At 53.1% G+C, this 21,573-nt stretch overlaps 2 protein-coding genes across 4 annotated transcripts; one reads left to right on the forward strand and one right to left on the reverse strand.

Moving 5' to 3' along the window:
• Positions 1-206: 206 nt before the first annotated feature.
• On the reverse strand, positions 207-9,900 carry CRYBB1 (crystallin beta B1). Its single transcript, XM_037153314.2, has 5 exons — positions 9,675-9,900; positions 8,356-8,474; positions 4,428-4,560; positions 1,707-1,849; positions 207-484 (listed from the first exon to the last, which is right to left on the reverse strand). Exons 1-5 carry the CDS (start codon positions 9,840-9,842, stop codon positions 301-303), a joined length of 747 nt encoding a protein of 248 aa, XP_037009209.2. The 5' UTR covers positions 9,843-9,900; the 3' UTR covers positions 207-300.
• A 5,091-nt stretch (positions 9,901-14,991) lies between these two features.
• CRYBA4 (crystallin beta A4) lies at positions 14,992-21,373 on the forward strand. Of its 3 annotated transcripts, none has more exons than XM_037153367.2 (6): positions 14,992-15,036; positions 15,443-15,493; positions 16,093-16,211; positions 17,857-17,998; positions 19,365-19,507; positions 21,058-21,373. In XM_037153367.2, exons 2-6 carry the CDS (start codon positions 15,455-15,457, stop codon positions 21,203-21,205), a joined length of 591 nt encoding a protein of 196 aa, XP_037009262.1. In that variant the 5' UTR covers positions 14,992-15,036; positions 15,443-15,454; the 3' UTR covers positions 21,206-21,373. The 3 variants fall into 3 exon arrangements, with proteins under 3 accessions (XP_037009262.1, XP_037009261.1, XP_037009263.1); XM_037153366.2 differs by having other exon boundaries at positions 15,004-15,036; positions 15,383-15,493; XM_037153368.2 differs by having other exon boundaries at positions 15,007-15,036; positions 15,447-15,493.
• Positions 21,374-21,573: the final 200 nt, after the last annotated feature.

Consider the following 21,573-nt stretch of genomic DNA (forward strand, 5'->3'; position numbering starts at 1 on the left):
TGAGCCTCGATTTCCTCACTTGCTAAATGGGAATAATTATAATACCAGCCTCCTAGAGGAGTTCAAAAGATATACCAAGAGAATGTGCATAGAGAATTTTGCAGGGCCTGCCGCTTTTATTATTAGTATTTGAGACTTGGCGAAGTCACACGCTGGCAACGGTGAGGGAACTCCAGGCACAAGGTTGGTCACAGACCCAGGAGACGTTTTTGGCTTTAGAAACTTTTATTTGCATGAGAAAGATGGGGAAATGGAACCCGAGGAAGGGGTGAGAGGAGGGACAAGAAATGGAGTGTGGACTCATTTGGGGGGCTCAGCAGCCAGGACCGGGAAGCAGCCCTCACGATGCCACTGCCTGTCCCGCAGGCGGCGCACGGCCTGCATCTGGGGCTGGAAGGCCCCCCACTCGTTCCAATGCCGGAAGTCACCAGGCTCCAGGAGGTACTGGTACCCGCGGTAGCCAGGATACTGATAGCCTACCCAGCTGCGGGGGCGGGGGAAGCAAGAAGAACTGTGTAGAGATGGCCAGCCTCACTGCCCGCCATCCAGACCCCTGCCTGGATTGGCCAGTCCTCCATGTGTCCTTGCGGTCACTGCTAGAAAATGGGGATGGCCACCTTGCAAGGTCTGGTTTCAGTTCGAGCCTCCTCAGACAAGCCTCTGACCTGTCCTCCACTCCATCACACCTCCCCAGAAGCTGTCCTTCCTCCTCTGGCCTCCTGTGTGGACCATCTCTTCCTTAGCACCGTGGGACATCATCTCACAGATATATGTGGGTCTCCCTGCTCGGCTGAGTAAGCCCTGCAAGGACAGGAACTGAGCCTTGTCCATCTCTTCCTCCCCGGTGCCCAACTCCTACCAGCCACTGCTTAGTACATTTCTGATGACTTCAATGCGGGGATATGAGTTTCAGGGAAGAAGGAAGGAACAAGAAAAAGGCCAGGGCCCTGACGGTTTTACAGCAGCTCCGCAAGAGTCTGCAGTAGAGAGGAAGAAGCCTGCCATTTACCTAGAGGAGACCAGGGGTGTCTGGCATGGCTGTTTGGGGACAGGGGTGGATAAAATGACCTCCTTCGGGCATCTAACCCTTCTCTGTTTTCCCACAGACATGGGATCACAGGGCTCTGTTTAGAACGTTTCAAATACTGCAAGTTCAGAGCTGAAAGAGCCCTTTTACATCAAGGAGTTTCATGTACCCGTTGTATAAATAGCAACACTGAGGTACAGAGGGGGGCACGGGACTTACCCAGGTTTCACAGCAGGTCAGTGACAGAGTCGAGTCTCTTTGATTACACAGTCTCATCCCTCAGAAATCATTCGCTCATTTCCCCAGAGGCTCTGGATTTCTCTGAATTTCTTTCTCCCTAGATGCACCCACACTCATCTATCTGCACAACTCTGCCCCCTTTACTCAGTTATTCTTTTAATCCCAATGTAGGTTTAGAAGCCCCTAGTCTCTCCATCTTCCAGCTTTTTAGATGCAGCTGTCAGGTTTGTTTACACTGACTTGTAACTCATCAAAGAATGACCCCATCTCCCTGAGGGGTAAAGCTCTGTTGGTGGAATTTCCACCACGAGCACTGGCAGAACTAGAAAGAGGCTGTGGCCTTTCCTATGTGTTTGATGTTGTATCGTCTAAGAGGCACAGACTCCAAGTCTGTCTGCGTTTGAAGCAGGGGCTGAGTGTCTGGCAGGAGGACACTTACGTTCCACTGGAGACCCTCACGCTGCCCACCCGGTCACAGAAGCCATAGACCCAGAGACTGGGCACGTCATCCTCCTGGATCTCCATGGTGTTGCCCTTGAAGTTGGCTCCTTCGAACAGGCAGATCTTGTGCTCCTGGGAGTCCTGGGGAAGAAGAGGCCGAGTCAGGCATGGGAAGTATGAACAGGTCAAAGAGAAGCAACTTAGTTGGGCCTCCTGGATGTGAAAAGTCTGTTCAGGCCACTGTGGGACCCTCCCAGGATGGCTGCCGTCCAGCCTGGAAGGGCTGCCTTCACCTGTGGGAAAAACAGCTGCCAGCCTCTACCTCATGGAGTTGTCATGAGCATTAAAGGAGTCGATACACATAGAACACTTAGCACAATGACTAGCAGACCCTCCAAATTCTTATTCATTATGTTTATGACTACAGTCAGGACACAGCAGCTCAGGGACATAAGTTCTTGATTAATGTAACACAGCCAGTGAGGGGCAGAACCTTTAGAGAAGCATTTTACTTCTCCCATTTGATTTAGTACCCCTCCCCCCTCCATTCCCTCTGGCTGATTTTTTCTTTTTTATCCTCACCCAATTACATTTTTTTTCCATTGCTTTTAGAGAGACAGGAAAGGGAGTGGGAGACAGAGACAGAGAGAGAGAAACATTGATGTGAAAGAGAAACATCAGTTGGTTGCCTTTTGTATGCACCCCAATTGAGGATCACACCCACAACCTAGGTGTGTCTTGACCCAGAACTGAGCCTGCAACCTTTCAGTGTATGAGACGATGCTCCAACCAATTGAGCCATCCAGCCAGGGCCACACACCCAGTCCTCCTGGCTTCAGAAACTTGGCACTCACTGTTCCCTGGAAGCCTTCTCCACCACTCTTCGCATGGCTGACTCAATGTCCATCCCTCAGGATCTGTCTTCTCCGATCACCCCTGAGCACTCCTCCCCCACAGCATCAGAGCTCCGGTCCCTCCCTTCCGCTCTCCTAGCACGCTCACTGCTTAGTCCCTGAGCAGCACGGACCACAGTGGTTTGTCACAACAGATCGATTTCCATGATAAGGTTTCAATAGCTGCCTCCCACAAAGCCAGGGGCCATGCCTGTCCTGTGCAGAGTTGCAGCCAGAACCTCCCAGGAGCCCAGCGGAAACAGATCAACCAATGGTGTTCAGAGGCGTGGCTATTAAGTGGAAGATGGTTGGGTTAGAGATCCTTCTAGCTATCCAGATGCGGAGGCGGGGAAGGAGGCAGGGAACTCAGTGTGGAGGGAGCTGGCGATGTCCAGGGCGGAGATAACAAAGGTGGCCCATAGCCGGAGGGAGGCCCGGATAAGGGACTAGTTTAACCAGACCAGTGGCTCTCAGCCCCGACTGCACGATCCGCCTGGGGACATGAAGAAGGCAGCAGTGCCTGCATCCTATTCCCAGAGATTTGGATTTTGTCAGTCTGGGGAGGGGTCCAGGCATCGGGAATTTTTTCCAATAATATATTGATTTAAGGAAATACGTCCAAAATACTATACTTTCAACTGGTAACCCATATAACAATATTAAGGAGAGCGTTTACATTCTTATCTTGCTTTTTCCTACGTCTTCAGCGTCTGGTGTGTGTGTTACATGTACAGCACGTATCCAGTTGGACTGGCCCAGACGTAAGTGTTCGGCAGCCGCACACAGCTACTGCCCACGGTACTGGACAGCGAGGCTGTAGGAGCTCTGGAAGTGCGCTGGCTGGTGGCCCTTCCCAAAGGCTCCCTTGACCTAGATTGCCATTTAAAGACCCTTCCACAATGGAAAGATGCATCCATGAGTTCTTACTCAGGGTTCATTATAAAGGCTGATCATTCAGCCTCGAATTCTGAGAAAAAACATTGGAAACAATCTGGTTGAATAATCCATTAAGAGAAATCGGGTGGTGCTTGAAGAGCTGGCTGCTGGCTTTACAGGCCCGCCCCCCCCCCTCACCCCGTGAACATTCTTTGGGAAAATTCTGTCCAGGGAGGCAGGAGTTGGTTACCATGAGAATCGGATGCTGGCAAGTGAGGATGTGGTTGGTTCATGAGTCACGATCAACACACTTCTGAAGAAACTGTGAATTGCTTGGGGATAACTCCACCTAACTTGGCTTTGAGTCTTCTATACGTCACACTAAATATTCACATGTCACACGTTAATATTTAACTTAGCTAAATGCTGTAAAAGGGCTAATTCAGTATATTGCCTTCTCATTGAGAAGTTCCAGGTGCCTGTCTACCACACCCCTCTTCTCAGACACTGCACACGTTCCCACCTGCCAGCTGGATGTTTTGAATGGACACCTGGATGCTCAAAGCTCCCCAGGAGGGTCTCCTGTGCGGCCAGGAACTGGAAACATTCCACACAGAGAATCAAGGTAGGCGCTGCAGTTTCTAGCTCCAACCCCTGGGAGGTTGGGTCCCCTCTTGATAGCAGCAGGGAAGGAAACTAATGGGTTTCATGTTTCTCATTTGCCCAGGGCTCCAAGCTGGGGCTGGACACATCGGAGATGTCTTAGGACTCGGGCCACACAAGAGCCCCGCCCCCCCACTCCTTGGACAACTAGCAGGTCTCCACGCCTCCCTGCTCACCATTCCCTCCTTCTTCCCCTGCTCACTCCCATTTGCTTGCTTGCTGTCAGACTTCACACCTGCCCTGGCCCTCGCCACCGATGCCCCAGGCCCTGTCCAGGAGCCACTCACCATCCTGACGGGTCGGAAAGACATGAGCCGGTCGCTGCGGTAGCTGCTGGACCAGGTGTCCCAGCGTGGGTACTCGCCCTTCTCCAGGATGAACATCTCCCCCCGGAAGTTGGACTGCTCAAAGGCGACCCAGCTGGATGTGAGAGAGATGGGGACGGTGAGGAGGGTGAGGAGGGCCGGGAGGGGCAAAGGCAGAAAGGAGAGGAATCATTAGCAGAAGCCCCTCACCCACTTGCAAGGTAGCCCCAAAGCCAGTGGTTCGATCCCAGTCTGCCACTTACTGGCTTTGTGACCATAGGCAAGTGGCTTATGGCAACTGAGCCTTCATTTCTTCCTATAATACCCCTGTTTCCCTGGAGTTGGAGAAGGATTAAATGAGACAATATGTGTAATTAAATGAGCAAAGTTCCCCCAGATGTAGGATTCGCTCATGATTTGAGTACCAGGAGGACCCGGTGTAAGAGACCACATAAGAAGACATTTTCCTCTGCAACCTGATCACAGCCAGTGGAGTCTCTACTGGGTGCTAATGTGCCCCTAACACTAATCTCCGTGTTTGTGGCAAAGGAAGAGTCGGCCCCCAGCACAGGGCCTCAGACGACAGTGCTGCTCTGTGCACATCGTGGTCACTTCTTATGGACAGCTTTCCCTTACAGCAAGAGATACCAGCTTTCCGTCTGTAAAAGGGATGCACCAGTTCTTTTAAAATATATCTATTTCTGCTGAAAAGGGTCATTTTAAATGAAATATATTAAATAAAAGTAGTTCTCCAGGTAGAGCGGGAAGGGGAAAATTGATACAGGTGATTAAATCCTATGTTCAGTAAAGACCGGCCCGGCAGGCCTGGCTGTTTTGCTCAGCTGGTGAGAGCATCGTCCCCGATACGCTGAGGCTGTAGGTTCAATCTCCAGTCAGGGCAGCAGGGCGATGAATGGGCAAATACAAGATCCAACCAATGAATGCCTAAATGAGTGGAACAACAAATCAATGTCTCTCTGTCTCTCTCCCTTCCTCTCTCTCTAAAAATCAATAAAAATAAAAACAGAAGACTGGCCTGCCATACGGAAGACAGTCATTGGTATGAGGGCAGTAGAAGGGAATTGATAGATAACAAGGTCCAGCTCTCAGATACCTATGAGAATTAAATGCGATCGTGTATATGAAGGTGTTCGTTCCTCACCAAAAACTAACTACAAGCGTGAAGACAAATGAGGGCTTTGTTGCCTGCTTTTTTCCCTTCTGCAGCCTGCTTAAGGAGGGAAGTGAGGTTGTGTTAGAAGGACCAGAGATTCTGGGGGAGATGGGGTGATCCCCATTTCATTGATGAGAAGGCTGAGATTAAGGGACCCCTTGATCTTAGCTCTCTATGTGTTCTCAGGAATGAAAGAGGATGCCGACACCAGTATCATCTCCCTGGGGGCTGCTGGGACCTTCCTCTACCCAAGGAGATAGGGAGAGGGGGTGGAGAGCTGGCTCCCACCATGGCTGAAACAGAAGGTGTCCAGGAGCCCCAGGTCTTGTCTGAGGAATGAGCCAACCCATACGGGAGTGGCGGAATTGAAGATGCAGACTTATGCTCTCAGAATGGAGTTGAATCTGTCTCAGCCCTGCATAGTCCGGAGTAGGGAAGAAAAGGAGGGAGGTATGGATGAACGGAAGGATGGATGAATGGATGAACTGATAGTTGAATGAATGGGTAGATGGATGGATGAGTAAGTGGGTAAGAGGGTGATGGATACATGGGTGGATGGATAGGTGGGTGGATGAGTGTATTGATGGATGTACAAATGTACTGATGGATGGACAAATATATTGATGGGTGGATGAATGTACTGATGGATGGACGAATGACTGCATGATCGAAAAGGGATGGGTGCAAGGAGTGGTAAGCAGATGGATGAATAAATGGATGGAGAATAAATGGATAGATGGAGGGATACATAGGTGGATGGAAAAGGGATCCTTGGAAGATGGTGCCAGGTAGGAATGAAGGTCATGGACTCCAGAAACAGAGACCTGAGCTCTAATCCCTGCTCATCATTTATTTTCTGATTGAATTTGGGCAAGTTGCTTGAGCTGGTTAAGCCTCAGCAAGAGAGGAAATGACTGCATCTACCTGGTCAGGATGTTATGAGGGTCTAAAAAAGGAATCTACAAAACAAGTCCAGCACAGAGAAAACACAATAAATAGTATATTTTATGGCTGAAGAGCAAGCGAAACTCCTGGAGGGCTGAGCTCAAGGAGAGGCAGACACCCACGTGGTCCTGCCACACTGCCCGCTACCCCCAGTACCCCTGTCCTCTTCATGGTGCCCAGGGAGGACCTGTTCCATGAGTGAGAAATGTTGTGTTTATTTCAGTGCCTTTTCTCATTTCCTATGGCTCATTTGAGCCCTAGGAGCAAGGAGCATGGTAAGGCAGGAATCTTAATTTACAGACCTGGAAACTGAGGCTTGGAGGGGTTCAGTCACCTGTTTAAGGTCCCCTAGGCTTCCCGCAGTCAGGCCCCTGTGCTGAAGTCCGGCCCCTCCTCCCTTCCCCCACCAACCGCATCCCCTCCGACCTCTTTTCCCCACCGTCGTTTTCCTTCATCCCTGCTCGTCCTGACAAAGACCAGGGGCCCTGGACCACAGGCTCTACTCTCTCCCCATCAGGCACAGCCCTGGGACACGCACCAAAGACCAGCTGCGGCTTTGTCTGAGGAGAAATACTTTGGGTTTGAATCACTTCCACTGAAAAAAGCTTAAAAACCCAACTGGCCACATCCGGCAGCTTCTGTTCCCAGCTGGGCTTTAGGAATGGGGGTGGAGCTGAGGCTGTGTTGACCACACTGAGGGTGGGGGTGGTTGCAGGATATAGAAATGTGCCCCCCCCCTCACACTCAACCAGGGTGACTCAGCTAAGCTCACAGGGCAGTGGGGAGGGCCCACAATCATCACTGCCCCTGCCATGTTCGGGCGGGCATCCAGGAAGTGCCAGCCCCAAGCCGAGTTATCTCCTTCGGGGCTCAGAATAATTCAGCCGAGAGTAGTGGGGACATCATTTCAGAGATGAGAACACTGAGGCTTAGAGACTGAGCAAGGTCTGGGGGACCTGCACCCAAGTCTCAGCTCAAAGCCCATCTCTGCTCTTTGTACTGCAAAGAGCCCCAGGATGCTGGACATACAGGCTGACCATTGCCCCTCAGGGGCTTTGGAGCTGAGGAGACAAGCAGCAAAGGGGCCACGTGGGTCTTGTCATGTGTCCTCACTTCAGTCCACAGGGCTGAAGCTGGTACAGCCACTGTGTCTAAGGGAAAATTATTCCTGGGGGTCACCGAGGCTCAGAGAAGCCCAGAGAGTTGGGGCAGGCCAGGGAGGATTAGGCATGAACTTGGTCAACCAGTGTTGAACCCAGGTTCCGCCACCTACCAGTAGGTGACTTTGGCCCAGTGACTTAACCACTCTGAACCTCGGTCTGCCTATCTGTCAAAGGGGTATAAGAATAGCCCCTCCCTCAAACTGCACTGTGCAATCTAGGTGAAGCCCTGAGTCTGTGCCTGACACCCAGTGGGTACTCAGCAAGTACTTATTGTTACTCTTAGGACTGCTTCATGCCCAGGGTGGTAGACACTGGCCCCTTGGTCTCCTGCCCTCAGCGAGGGGCAGGGCTCCTTTAATAGTAGAAGCAGTATTTCCCTAAAGCCCAGAATCCTGCCTTACCGTCAGTGTGACACTATGCTAATCAAACCACCTCCTGAGCCTCAGTTTCCTCAGTAAAACAGGGGGAGTAGTACCTTCTCCTCCCTCTCAGGTTTGACACAAAGACTAGAAACAGTATTTGTGTCTCTGCTGCGACAGTGCAGATGCCCCAGTAAATGGCAGCTACTGCTGCTTTACTGCTATTTCACTCTGGCAGCAAGAGAGTCCCTCTCCTGCCTGACACTCACGGTCCAGAGGTGACGATGAGGCTGCGCACTCGGTCGAAGCCGCGGTCTCCCAGGTTCAAGCACTCACCGGAGAATTCCACCCGATGGCCCTGGAAGTTCTCCTGTTCGAAGACCACCAGCTGGAGGAGAGAAGCCCCGAGCCCGGGGTGGGGTGGGGGCAGAGTGAGTGGAAAGGAGCACCTCCAAACTGGAGAAAAATGCATTAAGTTCCCCTCTGAGTGAAAGCAGGCTAAGTGCAGATCCCAGGGCAGTGTGCCACAAGCCAGGGTCTGAGAAATGACTCCGTGTCCCTCCCTCTACTTCTGAACTTAATATCTGCCCCATTGTTAGGAACCGATGGGTCTTCCTTCCAGGCCTTGATCTGTGCTGTTCCTTCTGCCTGGCACGCCCTCTCCACCACACCCTCCATCCTAGAGCTCATGTTCCCTGTTCTGTTTCAGGCTCAGACATCACCTCCTCCAGGAAGCCTTCTCTGATGCCCTCTTTAGGTGCACTTGGTTGAGTGCCCCCCACTGTGCTCACTCCATCATGAGCAATATGAGTAACACACTATACAAGTGACTGTCGCACTCTGAAAAACCATACAGCTGGGAAAAGGACTGGCCCCCAGCAATGCGACACAATGTGGATGACTGTTGGGGACCTCAGAGCGAGTGACAAACAAGGAAAAGCCCAGAATGACCACATATGGCATATTTCAATAAGCTAAAAACACATTAATAACAAATACTTTTAAAGGAATAGCATCTAAAAATGCATTAACAAGCAAGCAAAGCTTGGACTGATGGGGTGAAGATGGCAGTTACCTTGGGTGCGGGAGGAGGGCGGGGGACTGGCGAGTGACATTTCCCTTAGAATTAGAGGATTTTCTAAAATCAAGTCCTAGCTTTCAATATGGGTGGTGGGTTTCTGGTGCGTGTTAAAAATGAAATAAACAATTCAGTAAGTGACTAGGTAATAAAAGCCAGCGTGGACCACAGGAGAGAATGTCAGGGATCAAAGGTGGTGAACCAGTTCTGTGCTGCTGAGGTGGAAACCAGCCCAACCCAACCCCAGGGGCCTTTGCTCTCCAGGAAGACTTACGGCCTGAACTTGAGACAATTTTCAGGAGGGCCGGAGGCCACCCTGCTGTCTTTAGAGAACCTCGGGGCCAGGTGTTTCCTGCCGCTGAGCCAGCCCTCTCTCTTCCCTTCTTTAGTTTGTTTCTTGCTTTCGCAAACTAAACACGTGCTCGCGCAGGTCAGAGACTGGCAGGAGGAGGGGAAGAGGGAAGAGGAAGCGTGGGGTGGAACTCAGTCACCCCACCCCCAGGTCCTTACCCGGTAGCTCCCGGGTGCCGGTTCCCCGATTTTGCCGGTGGGCTTGGGCGTTGACGCCGGGGCCGGGGCGGGGCCGGGGGCGGGGCCTGTGGGCGGAGCCCCTTTCCCCTTGCTGTCGGGGCCTGGGTTCACCGCAGCTGTTGTCGAGGTCTTGGCGGGCTGAGACATGGCGCCCCCCAGCAAACGCCTGTAAAGGCACCTTCGGCCTAGGTTAATTCAGGGATGGCACTCCGAAGTTTCCTCCCCACTCTCATACCCCCTGCCCTTGTGTTTTTCACGCTTCTTTCAACTCATTTCTGATTTTCTCCTTCTAAACATAATCCTGGAAGTCTTCTGGCCTGACCCCCTTCCCTAAGCAAGAAGTTCCGACTGGGACCCACGCACCCCTGATATCGCTTCCTCCAGGCCTTTAACCAGGCGTATTCCCCCACCAGTCTCGCCTTTCCTTCCACCTGCCGTGTTCATACTGTACACCTGCAGCTTTTCACACCCCTGATCACACTTCTTTGCTTGTTCAGCTTCAATCTGCTTTACCAGGTTAATAACAGGAAGTCGCTCTTGGTGCAGGATAGGTACGCCAGGCTCTGCTGGATGCAGTCCTGAACTCGTCTGTTCGCATCCTAACCCCATGCCACTGGTGCCGTCTCACCCGCTCTGAGCAGTCTGAGGCCCAGAGAGGGAAGCTGACCTGCCCAAGCCCACACAGCCACTAAGGGATAGATAGGCGTCCAATTTCAGCTCCAGCAGATGGACCCAGCAGCAGGGCTATGAAATGCTCTGCTGTTTACTTGTTCTGATGTCTTCGCCCTCCGTCCCCAGCACCTGGCTTAGCCCCCGACACAAAGGGGATTCTCATCTAACGTCTGTTCAGAGAGGGAATGGAATGGACGCTGGTTCCTGTCTCATTCCCCAGTCAAACTGCGGCCTCGCACGTTCCCTGGGAAGGAGTGTGTGGGTGCAGATTCGGGCCTGGGACTGGGGAAGGAAGGCGGTCCCCGGAGAATGTCTTCGGTGCATGTTCGGGTTCTAAAATGAGGACTGTGGCTGTGTAGGCGTTGGGTGGAGAGGGCTGGGGCCCGAATTTCAGAGGTTTCCCTGTTGTTTTGGGGTCATGCCTGCCTTTGAGTGTTTGACAAATGCTTTGTTTTTGTCCCCATGAAGGGGACTTCCCTCTTTCATTTTAGAGACAATCCCCAGGGATTTGAGGACACCCTGACGATGTAGACTGAGACCCTGTGGTCCAGTGGATTCTAAAAGCTTCTCCCCCACTGCTCCCCCACCCCCGGGGAAAGACTGTTGTTACTCTGGGGTGCACTGCCCGCCATGGGCAGGCCAGACATCTGGGCCACATGTGTGGCTTCCAGGCTCTCGCTTACTTCCCTGTGGCATCCTGTGAATCAACACTCCCTGGGCCAGTGGCTGGACTCGTTTCTTCCTGGAGGTACATTTCTGTTCATTTCCTCCCCACCCCACGCCTCTTCTCTCTCCTCCAGCATCGTGCTTCCTTTGTACGTCTGCCGAGCCCTCTGTCTGTTCTGGTACCGTGTTTTCTTCTCCCTCCCTCTCCCCCCTTCCCTTAATTGCCTCCTCTCTCTGTGACTCTTCTGTAACTGTTCTCTCTGCCTCCGGACTTCTCTGACGCCTCTCTCTTCTCCCCTCCCCTTCAGCTGTCAGTGGCCTGGTGAGTTCCTCTTACCTGGGGACCTGGAATTTCCTGCTGGAGGACAGGCAGGCAGACGCGTGGGTGCTGTGGGCCACTGGGGCCGACCCCCCACTTTATAGTCTGGCAGACACCAGGCCCTCTAGTCTGTGGCACAAAGAGGGAGCTGGCTCAGCAGGCCCCAGGCGTGCGGCAGGGGTGGGGGTGAGGGGCCCCCGAGGCCACCCCCTCCCTGGGTTACTGCAGAGAGAAGCACTTTCCATTGTGAGCCCAGCACGCACATCAGAAACCCCGGTCAGCAGGGACTTCACCCCATCTCTCCCCTGCTGCCTCACTCAGAAACTCTAGCCCCAGGGGGCCTGTGGGGTCCCCCACCAGCTGCCAGTTTGGGAGCAGGGAAAAGGGGAGCCCCTGGCAAGCGGGAAACCTGGATTTCAATCCCGGCTCAGCTACAGTGCGCCTTTCGGCAGGTCTCTGCTCTTCAGGACCTCCGTGCCTGCTGGCAGAGCGTCCCTGCTGGGTGCTGAACGGGAAAGAAGGTGATGATGAGCATCGGAGATGGGAAAATGCTTTGTGAAGGTGCGTGGGGTTGTACTCTCCACAGCGCCACTTCCGAGGGCCTGCTGGGTACTACACACCAAATGCCCGACCCACGCCATCTTGGTCGATAACTAGGACAGCCCACCTAATTGACACTCTCATTATACCCATTTCACAGATGACCGCAGCTAGGGCACAGAGAGGTCAGAGGCAGGAGTTGGCCCAGGTAGGGAGCCCTGCATGATTCAGTCTCATGATGTGCGACCTTGGCCCTGGCTTGATTTCCTGCTTCTACACAGAGGGGTAGGGCTGGGGGATCTCCCTGTGCTCGGTGTGTGGACTATTTAATGCACAGGTGGCACACACGAGGCCCGAGGGCCAAACCCGGCCCTCCATGTTGTTTTACCTGGTCCGGCACCTTGTTTCTACCCTGTGGCAGCGCCAAGCTCTCGCTTAACTGTGAAGGCGTAGTTGCATTTATACAGCCCTAAAATGACACTCGGCCCTTAGAAGGCAACCAAGAGGCTGACGTGGCCCCTGGTGAAAATGAGTTTGACATCCCCGATTTAATGCCTGGGTTCCGTTCCTCTGCTCACATTGGGCCCAGACACCTCCCCCTGCTTTCTCCCAACCACCAGCTTGTAGACACTTCGTCTGCCCCATTGTTTGACTCCAGGGACAGAGCCGGTGGCCAGGACCCTGACTGCTTATCTCGGAGCTTCCTCTGGGAGGCCCTCCACACCACCACAGCCCGTCACCCCCAGGCCCCAGCACCTAGCACAGGGCCTGACGCAGAGTAGGTGTCTTATCAGTTTGGCGGGGACTAGATGGTCACAGTGGATCATAATGGAAGGTGGGGCACAGGGGGAGAGAGAGGAACCGAGATGGGGAGACAGAAACAATGTGGACACTGATGGAGAGAACTGGAGAGCAACAGAGAAAGATCATAGAGACGGAAATACAGAGGGGCAGGGAGGGGACCAGAGAGTGGAGGAGAGAGAGGGGGTCAGACAGAGAGGGGGAGGCAGACAGAGACAGGGGCAATAGAATAATAGCCCCAGAGTAATGGAACAGATACCAGAAGTCCCAGCATTCAATTGTCTCATTTCACGGATGGAGAAACTAAGCCCAGGTAGAACAAGTGACTTCAACTAGGTCACATGGTGTGAACTCACAGTAGAGCCAGGGTTGAAGGAACCCAGACAAACTACTAAGCCAGGTCAGCCTGCAGTCTGACCTCCCCCCGCCCTACCCCAGCTGGGCTTGGGGAAGCGGGGGGCTCGCCCAGGTTCCTGCCTCTTCTGCAGAGATCCAGGGACCCGCATTTCCCTTGGAGCCTGACCGTGGCCTGCGCTCTTTTCTGCCCCTCCCTCACATCCCAGGTGCTTCCTTAGACTTTCATCCTGCGCCAAGGCCTGGGAGGCAGGCAGGAACCACAGGACGGGACACAGGAACGGGGCCAAGACACATGGGTGGTGGGGGGCCACCCACGGGTCTGGGCTTCAAGGCCAGGATGTCTGGGGCAGTGCCCTTTCTCCCGCGGCCATGGGGCTGCCTGCCAAAGGGTGGGCACAGAGGCGGGGAATGCCAAGTGGTGACCTGGCTCCTGCAATCCTCACTCTGACGCTGGGGGGTCTCCCGGGTCGATCCTCTTTGTGGACAAGGAAACTGAGGCAGACCCCTTTCCCCTCTCTCAGCCTGTTGGCTCATCTGTAAAATGCAATCGGGAAGGCACATCTTTTAAACTCCTGGACCAAAGCTCTTAACACTATGCACTCCTGGTTTTATATGAATCACGATTTAACAGTAATCATGGTTATTATTTGCAGTGATGATGACGATGATGGCGGCACAGAATGCCGTTTGTGCGCCCAGCGTGTTCACGTGTACTTCACGTTTCCCCTCGTTTACCCTCGTCTCTTCGGCTGACCTGGTTTACTCTGTTGTATCTGCTTCACTCACGAGGAAACCGAGGCTCGGAGAGATTCAGTTAACGCGCCCAAGGTTATCCAGCCAGCAAGAGCGGATGCAAACCCAGGCTGTCTGGCTGCTGGGGCTGCATTCTTAGCCTTTGATCCTCAAGGCAGCCCTTTACGGAAGCCCTGCCTTTGACGGGGCTCTTTGTAATTTAACCCCCGCAGAGGGACCAATGTCGCCCCTGTGTAGGCCAGGGGCTGAGATCAGACATTCTCAGGTCACCCGGCTGTCCAGAGGCAGCCTTGAATTTCACCCAGACTGGTCCCTGCCATGCTCTTGCCTTCTCTGTGAGAAGCCCCTTTTAGGTCAAATCAGAAGGTGTGGGAAGAGGATGCACAAAGCAGATTCTACAAAGCCTGGCTATTTGGCAGGCGTGCTACAGATTGCATGGCGCGTTTGCACCCACCTGCTCTTTTAGTCTGTCCACACAGCCACCTGAACTCCTTCCTGGGCTTTGTGGGCCCTGTGCGCCTGGGCCCAGGTATCTTTCCTGCCTGGCTTTCTTTACCCCTTCAGGGTTTCTGAACTCCAGCTCAGTTGGGCTCTTTCTCATAGACATACCCTAAGTTCCCACCTCTGCACTTTTGCTTAGAAGAGCATTTCCTTCCATTTCCCGTTCTACAAATCCTCCTCAACCTTCAGAGTCTACTTTTAAATGCCACCTCCAACAGGAAGCCTACCCCGATTGCCCCTGCTGAAAGAAGAAATAGTGTAAGAAGAGGGAAAGGTACAGGCATTTGCTGAGTGTTATGCCAGTTTTGTGCTATAACATCACGACACCCCAGTGATATAGTGTATTTTTGTGCCATTTTATAGGCAGAAACTGGGGAGAAATGACCTGCTGCAGGTCACACTGCTGGGAAGGACCTGGTTTTTGGACTCCTTGTCCAGTGCTCATTCTCCTGCTCCAGTCAGGGGTTCCATGGAGCCGATTAAGGCTGACCTTCCTCCTCTGGCCTTCTTTGTGGCTGATCCTGGGGGGAGGCCCCCTACCCCTTTCCCTCCCAGCTGAAGGCAGTGGTGCTGACACCTCTCCGCTGGGGCTTCAGCCAGGGCAGCCTTTTGTTCCTGCTGCTCACTTGCTGACTCAGAGCTTTGCCTCCCGGAGGCCCTCTCCCCTCCCTGCCTATAAGAGCCTGACCTTGCCTGGTGGCAGGTCGGGCACGTTCTCTGGGTCCATCCTCGGTAAGTCCCAGGCTTGAAGAAGGGGTGGGATCCAAACTCTGAGGGAGTATCCTGGGAGGCAGGGGAGCCCAGGTCCCCAATCCTGGGGATGTCCCTGTGTCATCCTGCATGGCTTCCTCATCCTAACCCAGGCCAGGCCCCCGACATCAAGACTCGTACCTGCTATCCTCACTTAAAAACAGAATTATTCCGTAGTCCTGCTGCTTTGATTTCCACCAGAGCGGGTGATTTTAGAGATGGTGACAGGAAGGTAGCAAAGCAAGTGGGACGGGAAAGAGGGGGACAGGCCTTGCCCCTAGCCCGGGCACATCTAGCCCCATCTGGATCCCTTTCTTGCTTAATCTAGATGTCAGTGTCAAGGAGAGCAGAGTCAGGGCCAAGGTTACCATGTTCTTCTCTCGCGTAGGCAGGCAGCAACATGGCCTTGCAATGCACCAAGTCAGCGGGACACTGGAAGGTAGGAAGAGGCGTGGGAGGTTCCTGGGAAGTGGGGGGCACGGGTCAAACCCAGGTCCAGGACGTCTCCCACCTCCAGCAACATGGAATCCCCATCTCACAATTGTGAGGGTCCATTTCACGGAGGAAGGAATCTGTGTTGAAAGAGGGGAGGGAACTTGGCCAAGGTCACACACAGAATTTGAATTGACCTTGGGTCTTCTGGTCCCCGGATTTAACCATTACACTCTCTGGCAGAGACGGCAAACTGGTGATTGCAGTCTTTCAGCATTATTTCTCTGGCCTCCTCTGTGTATTAAAAAAACCCCAAAACATCTTAAATTTGTCATCCCTTTTTAAAAATGTGAAGAGTCCAGGTACAGTGACTGTCTTCAGAAATCGGGAAGTTGGCCCGCATCCCTACATAACAAGACGCTGTGCAGACACCCCCTGTTTATGCTGGGCCAGCGCGCTCCTTACCAGTCTGGCTACTGGAGGCGTCTGAGTTTGCAGTCCTCACCTTTATCTGTCCCGCCTCATCTTGAGTCCTGGGGCGAACCCCTAACGCCTCACCCGGCACAGGACTGTGGTGTGGTTCCTCACCTTTCCTCTCTGTCCTAGATTGTCGTGTGGGACGAGGAGGGCTTCCAGGGCCGGCGGCACGAGTTCACGGCGGAGTGCCCCAGCGTGCTGGAACTTGGCTTTGAGACTGTGCGATCTTTGAAAGTGCTGAGTGGAGCGTGAGTCTGGGGGAATCTGAGCCGGGTCGGGGAGACAGCAGGGGATCTAGACAGGGGTGCGGGAACCGTCAGATGTTTTAGACCCTATCTTCCCAGGCTGTAACTTCCGGTGGGTCAGAAGTGCTGGGGAGATTGCGCACCGCCCACCCGTAGGGGGCGCCATTCACACAGATCCCGTGCACTGGGTGGGAGGACGCTGCGGGACTGAAACGTCCCTTTTAGGCATCTATCTAAAAGCAACATCACTTACCCAAAATGGCAGGGGGCCGTTAAAATATAGTAAAAAAAAGCGCTATTCATTTTTAGTTGAACATTGTTGCTTAACTGAGACTCTGAGCAGGAGAGATGGGGTTTTTTTTGATTGGTGAGATGCACAAAGGTGTTAAGGAGACACCAATACCATCCGAGACTTTCTGAACCAGCGCCGTTCAGGCAAACTCGCTGCCGTGATGAAAATACTGCCGGCTTTGGGACCACGAGCCCCATAGGGCCACGGAGGGCTTGAAATGTAGCTGGCGTGACTAAAGACGTGAAGCTTTGATTTGATTCAACTTATTTAAGTTTACATTTGATTGGCATCTCATTGGCTAATGGCTACTGCATTGATCAGAAGTTTCTAGAAGGGTGGAAAGCAGATTGAAAGGAGAACAGCGTTCTCTTCATGTGTGTGGCCGTGTCATGCTGTGCCCGTGAGTGCCACCAAAGGTCATCTCGGGTGGCATTTATGCCTCTTGTACCAAGGTGAACTCCCTTTCAGCTTCTGCTTTGTGCAGGTGGGGAACTGGGGCTCAGGTGGGGACTGTGGCCTGTCCAGGGACACGTCCAGCAGGACAGCAGACTGGGCCAGAAAGGAGACAACAAGCTCAGGTAAACCAGACAGTGTATTATGTATATAGACAGCAAGGGCAAGGTCAGCATGGTGTCAGCCTCCTGTGTCCTTTGTCCCATAGGATGGCACCGAAACAGCAGGGACCATCTGACAGCAAAAAGGCTGGGCCCCCTGCTGCTGAGGGGGCGGGGGCACCATATGCTTCAGCTGTCACCTGCGCCGCACCCTCCAGGGTGGCGAGGAGGTCAGCCCCATTCTCCCGGGAAGCAGGGAGGCGGCCGAGCCCCGCCCCATGGAAGGGAGAGGCGTGAGACCTGGCACAGGGCAGCTCCTCGCAAGGCTGCCCATCTTCCCATGTTCCCGGAGGATCCCGTGGAATCCCTTCAAGGCTCACGTTAGTCTGGGGTCAAGCCTTGCCCGCATGGCCTAGAGGGACACAGGCAAGGCTGTCAGGCAGCTGCACGCAGCAGTTCCTTCCCAGTGGAACACCCAGCGAGTCAGTGGGCTGCTGGGTCTGAACTTGGTTTCTGCCTCTGGGTGCAATTGACAGTCAGAGCTGGATAACTCCCTGTTTGGATGGGGGCCGTCCTGTGCTTCGAAGGAGGCTTAGCAATATCTCTGGCCTCTATCCACTAAGTGCCATTTGCAAACACCCGCTGCTCTCTCCTCCCAGTATCTGGATGAAAAATGTCTGCAGACTTTGTCGAAAGCCTCGCGTGGGGGGCAGAGTCACCCCTGCATGATAACCGTTGGTCTAGAACTCTGCGCGAGGGGTCTCATCTCTTGTGTCCTATGCTCTCCGCCCTCTGTCCGCAGGTGGGTGGGCTTTGAGCACGCTGGCTTCCAAGGGCAGCAGTACGTGCTGGAACGGGGCGAGTATCCATGCTGGGACGCCTGGAGCGGCAACACGGCCTACCCTGCCCAGCGGCTCACCTCCTTCCGGCCTGTGGCCTGCGCCGTGAGTCCTGTGGCCGCCTCCTCCCAGGGAGGCTTGAGCCCTCCTGTAGGGGCTTGGGAACTGGATGTCCCCGAGTCCAGTTTCTCATGTCACTTCTTCAAGCTGTGGGACATGGCAGTCCCTCCCCTCTCTGAGACTCATTTTTCTTTTTAATCATGAAATGAGGCCCTAGTACTCACACTGTGGGAAAGAAGAATGTTGAGCATCTGGGCAGACCCACCGCAAACATTCCACCCATCACCACTTCATTTACAAGGGGAGCAGAGTTAAGATTGGAAGGAGACACATGAATGCTGTGCGCCCCCTTTTTATGACTCAGGGGTGGGGGAGGAGCTGGGTGCTGGAGATGGCAGGGTGAGGTCGGGGGCAGGGATCTAGTTCCCGCTCCTGATTCATGACTGGTGTTCCCAATTTTATATTCGAGCTGCTGCTTATGGACTGTGGGTGGAGGCGGGCATTATTATTCCCATCTTAGAGATGAAGAAAAAACATCGAGGCTCTGAGAGGTGTATTATCTCTTCAACAACAACTTTTATTGATTTAAAATCCCATAAGGCATACATATTTATCATCTAAAATTCAGGAAAAACCCTGACATGGCAGAATAAGAAAATAAAAATCACTCATGCCCACACCTCTGAGATAGCAGCCCACTGTTTATAGGGCCAGAGATTTCAGTATCTATAGCTAGATCACATAGCTATACACACATATCATTTTGTTATAAGATTAAATCATAACAAGCCAAAGGCCTGGAAACCAGCGTTTCTCTGTGGGCAAATTTATCACAACGACCCTCCTGGGAGATTAAGTCTAATTTGTAACGCCCTCACATTTATCAGAATTCCACTCTGTGAGCAGGGTCATTTGTTCATCCATTCCACAAGCGGCCCAGGTCTCGTGCCGACACGGGACCCACGGTGGGCCCTGGCAGAGGCAAACCCGCTTCCCTTAGTCCTCAGAAACAGCCCTGAAAATTGGGCGTGGCAGGTTCCAGTCCAGAGACTCGCAGACAGACTCAGAGGTGCTGCGTGACATGTGTAAGCTCAGCCAGCCGGTAAATGGAGAGCAGGATTGGAACCCAGACCTCTGCACCCTTCTCTAATGACAGCACACTAGGCCAGCTTACCTCCTCATTCCAGTTGTTGCAGAGTCTCAAGTTGAATTCTTTCCTCCCTTCCCCTCCCCTCCCCTCTTTTCTTTTTTTCTTTGCCTCTTATAAGGTTTCTGGTGCCTGTTGTCTTACTGCCCTTTCAAAAGGATTGCAGGGAAGATTGATTTGGAAGACAAGGGTGGGGCAGGGGTGGGCAGCAGCGGACTTCCCGCTGTGCGCCTGACAGTCTGCCCCTGTTCTCCGTGCCTGCAGAACCACCGTGACTCAAGGCTGACCATCTTCGAGCAAGAGAACTTCCTGGGCAGGAAAGGAGAGCTGAGTGATGACTACCCCTCCCTACAGGCCATGGGATGGGATGGCAGTGAAGTGGGCTCCTTCCACGTCCAATCCGGGGCGTAAGTGCATCCAGAGCTCTGTCTGGCAGAGAAAGAGAAGATGTTGGGAGGGTTAGGGACACCTCCTGTGGCAATAATGTGCTGGTGACTTTTGGGCTCTGATGCTCACATTCCAGAGAGGACACTGAAACATAGGGAGATATCAGGCAGAATTCCTGGGATTGCAAGCAATGGACACCCAGAGCAAACTGATATTAAGCTTAAAAGATATTTACTGGCCCCTGCAATTAGCTTCGGGTATAGCTGGATCCAGGTGCTTCAGCAAGGTTCTATTATTCTCCCCCTCCTGCCCTGCTTGCCAGTGTGGTTATATCCTTAGGCAGGCTCTTACCATATGAAGGCAACATGGCAGCTCCATCCTCTCCTTTCAGCTACCCTGAGGGTAGGAGTTTCTTTCACAATGATCCCACCAAAGGTTCCAGGAAAGGCTCTTATTGGTCCAACTTCAGTCATGTGTTCAACTCAGAACCAATCACCATTTCCACCATCACTGGGTGCTCTGATTGGCTAGGCCTGGTCGCATGCTTGTTGCTAGAGTGAGTACTTTCCTACACTGGCTGAGAAGGGGAGGGGGGACAGGCTCTAGCACCAGAGAGCAGTGGATGCACAGCCAGCCACAACCCAGAGGTGGGCAAGCAACTTGCTCCAAGTCCACCAGCAAGGAGTTGACTGAATCCAGCTTCGAGCCCAGAAACGACTGCCCCTTCCTACCATTTTTACATAGGAGATGGCAGGTAAAGTCTGACATGTGAAGTCCTCAGCTGGGAAGGACATTGGAGCCGCCTGCTGAGGTGCCCTTTGGCTCCTGGTAGGCAGGGTGAAGGTGGGAGATAGGTGAGGTAGGGTTTTTATTTTTTAATTTTTTCAGACATCACCGGAGAATTACATTGTTTCAGAGTAGGGCGGGCCTCTTGTGATTCCTGAGTTAACTCAGAAAAATAGCAGAGAGTCCAGTCCTAGACAACACAGGCGTCAGTGAGTGGAAAGAATGGGCCTTTTCTTGGAAGTGCCTCTGGGTGAGGAAGGAGGGAGACAGAATGACTCCCCATCCATCTGTCCGTCCATCCATCCATTCATCCATCCATCCAGCTTTTACTGAGCCCTGCCCGATGCCAGGCACTGTGTTAGGCGCTTGAGAGGACAATGAACCAGGTACACGCACTCCTATCCCCAGGCGCTTACTGTATGTTGAGGCGGGGGACATTTTACAAGTAATCTCTTAATTACCTCATCACCTGAGTGCTCCAAAGCTACAATAAGGGACTGTGCCCTGATTTGGAGAACAGCATAGACCACCCTGGTGGAGTGATGATGGAGCTGAGACCTGAAGGATAAATACCACTTGTCAGGGCAAAGAATGGCTGGAATGGTGTTCCTGGGACAGGGAATAGCATGATGAAAGTCACAGTGGTAGAAAGCGCAGGGTACCTTTCTGGGCCCTGAAGGCCATGATGGCTGGAATGGATCTGCAGGATGGGTCTCTTTGTCCCTGTCCCAACCTCCACGCTGGTGCCTCTCTAGGGTAACAATATGCCTCTCCCCTCCCCCAGGTGGGTGTGTTCCCAGTTCCCGGGCTACAGAGGCTTTCAGTACGTGCTGGAGTGTGATCACCACTCGGGCGACTACAAGCATTTCCGGGAGTGGGGCACTCACGCCCAGACCTTCCAGGTGCAGAGTGTCCGCAGGATCCAGCAGTGACCAGGAGGGCGGCGCCGGCCGTGAGCCCGCACTTGTCTGCAACGGACGTGCCCCCTCCCCCTGCAAGTCCACGTTGACCCGGCACCCACGTGAGCCAGTCCACGCGTGCGTGGTCAGCGCAAAAACCTGAAAATAATAGAAAAGTAATAAAGGTCCAGTGTTAGCTTGTGTGCTGTAGTTTTATCCATCCTTCTCCAGAACCAGTTTTTAGCTTTGTTAAGTTCCTCTACCGTTGCTCTGTGTTATATTTCACTGAGGTTTGCCGTTTAGTACTTTTTTTCCTTCTATTTGCTCCAGGTTTACTTTGCTTTTCATTTTTCTAGCTTTTCAAGGTAGACTCAAACCACTAAGTCTAGTCCCCTTTCTCC

This window comes from Artibeus jamaicensis, unplaced genomic scaffold (assembly GCF_021234435.1).
Source record: "Artibeus jamaicensis isolate MK-2021 breed Jamaican fruit bat unplaced genomic scaffold, CSHL_Jam_final contig_525, whole genome shotgun sequence".
In the NCBI taxonomy this organism is placed as follows: Eukaryota; Metazoa; Chordata; class Mammalia; order Chiroptera; family Phyllostomidae; genus Artibeus; species Artibeus jamaicensis.